The sequence below is a fragment of the Acanthamoeba castellanii genome (genome assembly GCF_000313135.1).
Source record: "Acanthamoeba castellanii str. Neff unplaced genomic scaffold scf7180000084638, whole genome shotgun sequence".
Classification (NCBI taxonomy): domain Eukaryota; phylum Discosea; order Longamoebia; family Acanthamoebidae; genus Acanthamoeba; species Acanthamoeba castellanii.
Genome location: NW_004457599.1, coordinates 14,525 through 21,630, shown reverse-complemented (window position 1 = coordinate 21,630; position 7,106 = coordinate 14,525). Strand labels below are relative to the sequence as shown.

General features: G+C 57.6%; 3 protein-coding genes across 3 annotated transcripts in view; 2 read left to right on the top strand and 1 right to left on the bottom strand.

Annotated features, from left to right (window-relative positions):
- Positions 1 to 460, top strand: part of ACA1_343310 (NADH dehydrogenase, extrinsic, putative) — a gene marked incomplete at both ends in the record, with an annotated part of 2,826 nt that extends 2,366 nt beyond the window's left edge. The window contains 3 exons of the mRNA XM_004347199.1: positions 30 to 42; positions 119 to 242; positions 315 to 460. Coding sequence (XP_004347249.1) covers positions 30 to 42; positions 119 to 242; positions 315 to 460 — 283 coding nt within the window. The remainder of the gene's footprint in view (positions 1 to 29; positions 43 to 118; positions 243 to 314) is intronic.
- Positions 461 to 652: 192 nt separating this feature from the next.
- Positions 653 to 5,567, top strand: ACA1_343300 (NFX1 type zinc finger domain containing protein; the record flags this gene model as incomplete). Its single annotated transcript, XM_004347198.1, has 23 exons — positions 653 to 1,146; positions 1,219 to 1,298; positions 1,360 to 1,439; positions 1,509 to 1,684; positions 1,770 to 1,829; positions 1,909 to 1,957; positions 2,038 to 2,104; positions 2,185 to 2,285; positions 2,373 to 2,482; positions 2,559 to 2,709; positions 2,795 to 2,863; positions 2,936 to 3,010; positions 3,090 to 3,157; positions 3,227 to 3,308; positions 3,397 to 3,518; positions 3,617 to 3,707; positions 3,778 to 3,863; positions 3,935 to 4,094; positions 4,165 to 4,346; positions 4,430 to 4,521; positions 4,613 to 4,795; positions 4,902 to 5,402; positions 5,479 to 5,567. The coding sequence occupies 23 exons, from the start codon at positions 653 to 655 to the stop codon at positions 5,565 to 5,567; spliced, it is 3,168 nt and encodes a 1,055-aa protein (XP_004347248.1).
- A 112-nt stretch (positions 5,568 to 5,679) lies between these two features.
- ACA1_343290 (uncharacterized protein) lies at positions 5,680 to 6,439 on the bottom strand (the record flags this gene model as incomplete). The annotated part of the gene is made up of 4 exons (XM_004347197.1): positions 5,680 to 5,708; positions 5,797 to 5,931; positions 6,009 to 6,177; positions 6,236 to 6,439. 4 exons carry the CDS (start codon positions 6,437 to 6,439, stop codon positions 5,680 to 5,682), a joined length of 537 nt encoding a protein of 178 aa, XP_004347247.1.
- Positions 6,440 to 7,106: the final 667 nt, after the last annotated feature.

The window sequence follows — 7,106 nt, the reverse complement described above, 5'->3', positions numbered from 1 at the left end:
CAGCTTCCTGCCACCGCTCAGGTCGCCAGCCAGGAGGGCCAGGTAAAGCCTACCACTACTGAGTCCGTCATGAACTGTGAACACGTGTTGGTCTAATTCGTTTCTCTCTGTTTCTCAGTACTTGGGCAAGCTGCTGAACAGAGTCGCCAACAAGAGCGTCGAGTTGGACACGGGTTTCCACTACAAGCACCTCGGATCGTTCTGTTTCATTGGCTCAGAGCACGCTGTTGCCGAGTTTGCAGGTTCGTTCGCCTCTTTGGTTACACTTGCTCTCTCTCGCTGGCTTCACACTAACCCGTGAGCCTAATGAACAGAGGGGCTGGTGCTGGAGGGCTTTGGTGCGTGGTGGCTGTGGCGCTCGGTCTACCTCAGCAAGCAGTACAGCCTCCGAAACAAGCTCTACGTGGGCGTCAACTGGCTCAAGACCTGGATCTTCGGCCGCGACATCACCAGGGCCTAAAGCATTCACGTTGAGACCTTGACCTTAACACTAAAAATATAAACTCCAAACGCACCAACTTTTTCTCTTCTAATTTCCTGTGGTTGTTGACTGTGGTCCGGTGACGTCAGCACAGCGCTACTCCTCTGTACTCTGTCGTGGATTCTGTGGTGCATCTGCGTTGCGTGCCAGTTGAACCACGAAGAGGGGAAGATGAAGGCTGGCCCGCGTGAGAACGTGTGGGCGCGCAAGGCGGTGGAACGGCAGCAAGAAGCCGATCCCTATTCCGGCGTCGTCGGCAGCATGAAATCCGCACCCAAGCCCACCCCTGCTCCTTCCAAACCTGTCGCTGCCTCATCTTCCTCTTCCTCTTCTTCGAAATCTGCACCTTCGAAAAAATCGGCTGATGATGGAAAATCGCGTAGCGAGCAGAAGGGCCTGGCTGAACGTCGCTCGAAGCTGGCAGTGACTAACTCTGCAGGTCACCTTCACCCACCACATGCACATGGGCACGACCACAGGGAGAAGCCGGCCGAAGAGGACAAGGGGAAGGAAGCAGCAAAAGGCAAGAAACAGAAGCGGGAGGAGAAGAAAGAGCAGATGGCGCAGGCGATGGTGCGGCAGCAGGAGGTGCTGGCCACCTACCAACGCAACCTCAAGGCCTCTGTCGAGAGCATCATGAAGGAGACAGACGAGTTGGAGTTCAGGTACAGCCTCTACACTAACCCGCGCCCTCTCCACTTTATTGGGATGCAGTTCTGACCTTGATGTGGCACAAGTGACGATGACGACGAGATGACGGAAGGCGACAGCCAGCAGATCGATGCGCTGCTCAAGGCCACGCTGGGCAAGTACTCAGGTGCGTGTGGCCTCCTGTTGTTTCCCCACATGCGCCGTGTTGACGCATTCACCCTCTCCAGGCGACCAGGGCAAGCTGGACAGGACGTTCGAGAAGATTCGAGAAAGCGTGCACAGTGTGTGCATGATCTGCTTTGAGAAGGTGAGCGTGTGCCGCTACTCTCCAGTGGGCTTCGCTTCCTGTGCTAATCTAGTAACGTGCATGCAACAGATTAAGATCCAAGATGCTGTGTGGCAGTGTGAACAAGACGCGGGCGAAGGTTGCTACCGATCCTTTCACTTGATCTGTTTGCAGAAGTGGGCTCGGTCGGAGGCACAGCGAGGTGCGACCAGCAGCAGCAGCGAATCGTCCTCCAGCGACACACCCAGCACGCCTTCGTGGCCATGGTACTACTCCCTGGGCTGATGATCCATTTTCGTTTACCTGCGACTGTTGTTGTTGACACTTGGCCCGCTCTTCTCTCTTCTTCAGCCCAAACTGTCGGCGGCCGTATACCATTCCCGAGACACCCAACAAATACCTGTGCTTTTGGTACCTATCGTCCTATGCTGCCCCTCCTCTTTGTATTCCATCGGCGCCTGCTGATTCCACCCGCCTTGCTGTGCTACAGCAAGAAAGTGCCGAATCCTCCTAATGATCCCTGGCTGGCTCCCCATTCTGTACGTCCTCGCAATCGTTTCTAGGAGTGATTCACCACTAACGCGCTTGCTGGTCTGTTTCTTTACCAACCAACCAACAGTGCGGCCAAACCTGTCAAAAATCGCTGAGGGGTTGTGAGCACAAGTGCTTGCTTCTCTGCCATCCTGGTACGCTCCTTCCCTTGTTATTCAGCAAACGCACAGAGTGGAGCTTATTCTCTTCCCCACGGCTTGACCCCCCACCCCAGGTCCCTGCCCGCCGTGCCCGCAAATGGTAAAATCGGATTGCTACTGTGGCCAAGATGAGCAAACGCGCCGATGCGACAACAGGGAGTGGTCTTGCGGCGAGGTAGTTAACTTTCTTTACGACGCGCGCGAGATCCACCATGCGCTTCTTCCTTCAATTCACTGATGTATTCTGCTCACTCGTGTGCAGGTGTGCGATGCCATGCTGGGCTGTCGCAAGCACAGTTGCCCGCGCGTGTGCCACAAGGGTCCGTGCCCGCCATGCGAAAAGATGAGTGTTCGCGTCTGCATGTGTGGAAGGTGCGTGGTCAACAAACCGCTGGTGATTCAGTTGTGCGTGTGCGAGTTGCTAACTCCACCGGCTTCGGGCTACCAGACTGGAGGAAGAGCGACCGTGCGCTCAGGTAGACTTTCACTGTACGCAGAAATGTGGCAAGGGACATTCATGCGGCTACCACAAGTGCGAGAAGGTTTGCCACGCTGGCGCATGCGGGCCGTGTCCCCAGTCCGGCACGCGAACCTGTCCGGTACCACTCAGCGCCGATCATCTGACCGTGATCGCTGATTCTGTGCGCATGGAGCTCATCGTGACTTGCTGTTATGCACCCACAGTGCGGAAAGCAAGCGTCCAGCTTGCCCTGTACGGCGAGGGTTCCATCCTGCGGCGACACCTGCGAAAAGGTAACAACAGAGCTGCATTCAGCTTTGATTTTACTGCTGCACGCTCACGTTTCCAAAATTTGCCACTTGCAGACCCTTACATGCGGCAAGCATCGGTGCGTGGAGAGGTGCCATGAGGGCGAGTGTCCGCCGTGCCGACTCATCGTGGTACGTCTGCGTGCTTGATCGTCGATACCGCTGTGTCTACCAGTAGTTCTGTACTCACTGCATCGCCGCGCAAGTGAAGAACAAAACCTGCAAGTGCGGTGGATCCCGGAAGCAGATGCAGTGCCACCTGGAGTACATTTGCGACAGGTGCGCCCACATCCCCCCAATTAAGGCAGGGCCGCATTATAGTAACGCACCGCGCCACGCTGCGTACAGACGCTGCTCGCGGATGCGCAACTGCGAGAAGCATCCGTGCAAGAAACGCTGTTGCCTCAAGAACTGTCCTCCTTGCCCTGAGGTGCCTATCCCCCTCCCACATCACGTTTCCGTCGTTCCACGCCTATGGTTGGCAAGCGGCTGGGTGGTTGCTAACCAAGGGGCTGCAGATCTGCAACAACAAGCTGCGCTGCAGAAACCACAGATGCGAGACAGCATGCCATCCGGGAAACTGCCTCCCTTGTCCCATCATGGTCGACATTGCCTGCTACTGTCTCGCCACCGTCATTAGGTATACTGATCGCCCCCTCTCGATGCAATGGCCAATCCAAGTGGCCGTTATCCTCCATTCACGGAGAAACTGAATTTAATTCAATTTTATCGCCACAGAGTTCCTTGTGGCGTGGAGAAGAAGACCGAACCGCCCCGCTGTCGGAAGGCCTGCAAGATCCCGCCCACTTGTCACCACCCCAAACGAGCGGTACACCGCCATCTCTTTTCTCGCTCATTTGGCCTTTATTCTGACAGTGACCCTTACACGATGGCTGCAGCCGCACCGGTGTCACTTTGGGCCCTGTCCTCCGTGCACCATGACCTGTGGCGTCATTCACCCAGGCTGCGATCACCCCTGCCCTCTGTACGCCATCCGCCACTTCCAACCCTTCTTCGCCTCAGCTTCTGATTGTGTGAACAAATGAACGAAAAAAGGCCGTGCCACGACCCCATTCCGCCGCCGGTGGTGTTGACCAAGAAGCAGACCAAGCAACGCGACTATCGGCCGCCACCGCTGCCCGCGATCGACATCGGCAGCGTGACCTGCCCTCCATGCGATGTCGTGGTCCAGCGCCTGTGCCTGGGCGAGCACCAGGTAAAGTTGGCGCTGACTTCTGACACCCACCGATCCTCACCCAGTGCTGACCCTTTGTGCATGTGTGTAGGTTAGAGCTGTGGCCTGCCACACGGAGCGGGAGTTCCCCTGCGGCGACCCGTGCGACAATCCGCTTGAATGCGGCAACCACAAGTGCGAGCAGGGCTGCCACGTCATCACCCGCAGCCGAAGGCACATCGAAGACGACCGCGGCGTCGTGGTCGAAGTCAAGCTCGAAGCTGCCGACGAAAGGTTTGTCGTTGCCTTCACGCGCAACCATTGTTTTCAGGCTTCCTTCGTTTAACTTGACCTGTGGCCCGTCGCCGCCTGTACAGCCGCAAGGATGCGTGCGCCCCCTGCCGAGAGATGTGCGTCAAGCCTCGCGACCCGCACTGCGCCCATCCCTGCCCTCAGCCTTGCCACCCTGGTACGTTATCGTGCCACACACGCATGCGCATATGAGCCCGCCACAAACACTCACGGCTTTGCTGTTGCGCTGTATTATAATCATGTTGCAGGCTATTGCAGTCCTTGCGACGTGCGTCTCAAGAGGAAGTGTCACTGCAAGAAGATGCCCATCTACGTCTCCTGCTTCCACACGCACGACGCCAAACTCATGTCCTCGCTCCTTTCGTGCGGGCACCAGTGCCTCTCGCCCCTGCTCTACTGCGAGCACTTGTGCTCGGCCACCTGCCACGAAGGTACTTCCCTTTTACGGCGTCCTTGTGTCGTGTGTGTCGTGTGTGTGTCGTGTGTGTGTCGTGTGTGGCCATCGCATACTCTGTAATGACGCGCGAATGGCTCCAGGCGCCTGTCCGGATTCGCGCAAGTGCAGCAAGAAGGTGAAGGTGCGCTGCGGGTGCGGCAACAAGTCGGAGGAGTGGGTCTGCGAGGACGTCCAGCGCGAGAAGGAGAAGCGGGGCACCCTCCGGCTGCGCAAGGAGATCGAGGCGGAGGTAGCCCGCGGCAAGGCCAAGTCGCGCAACGAGAACGCCCTGCTGGCGTGCACTCCGGAATGCGAGGAATTCAAGAAACGCGAGGCCGAACGACGCGAGGAGGAGCGGGCCAAGCAGGAGGAGCAGCGCAAGCGAAAGGAGCGCGAGGAGGAGGAGAAGAGAAGCGCCGGCGGCCGCGCCAAGAAGGGCGGTGCACCCGCGATCAAGCGGACCAGCGCCAAGTGGCGCGAGGGCGAGGACCAGAACGAGGGCAGCGGCTACGGGTGGTGGCTCAAGGCCGTCGTCGTCTCGGCCGTGGTCGTGCTTCTCATCGCCCTCGTCGTGGCTGCCGTGATCCAGAGCGAGTGGCGTGGTACGCCGGCCTCTGTCTTTTTCTTCAACTCTACGCTGGATCGTCACAGCTAATCGTGTGTTCTCTGCGCCCGCAGGATATGAGGACATACTGTGGTATCTTACCGAGTCCAAGCGACGGCTGACCAACGCCAACCTGTGGGGCAGGAAGAAGGGTCCAAACTAAAGCAAAGGCCGGTCAAGCAACGTCATCGCCCATTTCCCTCTAACTATGTGCGCAAGGTGACCACAGGTTGGCGTTTTTCACACGATACATCACCACGTGCTACGTCTTGTCTTTACGGCTCCTGCTTCGCCTTGCCTCTTCCTGTGTGTGGCGTAACATGCCATTATCGTTAGGCGAAGGGTAAGAACGTGCGTGGGCAACAACCAATCAATCGAATGCGAGGCCGTACCCGACGTGGTGCCGGCCTTCCTGGTTCTCGTCGTCTTCTGTGCGAGTGAGGCGATACACTCAATCTCCACCAGCGCGCCCTTGGGGAGACCGTTGGTCGCAAACGTGGCCCGAGCCGGTGGGTCTCTCGGGAAGTCTGTGCACCATCGCAGGTCAGGGGCTTGCTGCTCTTATCAGGCCTAGCGAGTGAGTGGAGGGCGAGGCTGAGAGTACACTTGGCGTAGATGTCGTTGACGGTGGCGAAGTGCTGCATGTCGGTGAGGAGGATGGTGCACTTAACCACCTCGGCGAAGGACGATCCGCCGGCCTCCAAGATGGCACCCATGTTCTGCATCACTTGCTCGGTCTGGGTGCTCACGTCGGCGCCCGTGAAGTCCATCGTCTGCCCCGCTCCACACGCTGAGCCAACGCAATTAATTTTGGCAGTGCAGCGGGCGGACCTGGGGGTGAAGGCCGATGCAGCCGCTGACGAAGAGGAAGGGACCGGTGGCAACGACCGCTTGCGAGTACGGGCCGATAGCCGCAGGCGCCAGTGCAGTGGACACAACCTGGTGGTGCCCCGCAGCTTGCTTGGGCAGCGATGCTGAAGTCCTCTTCGCCCGCGGTTTCTTCTCGGCGGGGGCTGTGGCTCGCGTGGCCAACATCTTCGCCCCGCACGAAGCCCCCCGCGAGCTGATAGGCAAAACAGAAGTTCGAGCGACGTGCAGCGTCCTTTTCATCTCTAGCAGCTGGTGGAGAGGCCAAAAGAAGGTCTGGAGGTGACGGGTATCGATCCCGCTACCTAATGCATGCAAAGCATTCGCTCTACCATGTGAGCTACACCCCCTTTCCTGCGTTCCAGGGTCGCTATTGGGGGATTGAGCCGTAACGATATGCGAAATAAGTCGGAAAGAAATAAGCTTTTCTCTGGCGCTGCCTTTGTCTCCGTTCAGATTGATTCTACATCCACAGCTGTGCGATCCAGCAAGGGGGCTCATTCACTGCCTGTACCGATTATCGTCCAGCCACTCACAATGTCGAGCAAGAAGAAGGGTAGCATGTCGGAGAATCTTCACGAGAAGAAGACTCGCGTAGGCTTCACCAATCCGGCCCCCGTTTACGTACGATTTTTCATCTTCCCCTTTCAATCACAGCTGCACATTATAATTTATAGGCACAATGCCGCATCGGTGGGGGAGAGATGTCGCCGGCCACGAAAATCAGATTTGGAGATGGAAAATGCGGAGATTAATTTATGAGCGGCATGTAGGCAGAGCAGAGTGTCGTGACTGTGATGCTTTGGTTGCTGATGTACTCTTCCACGCATTTCTG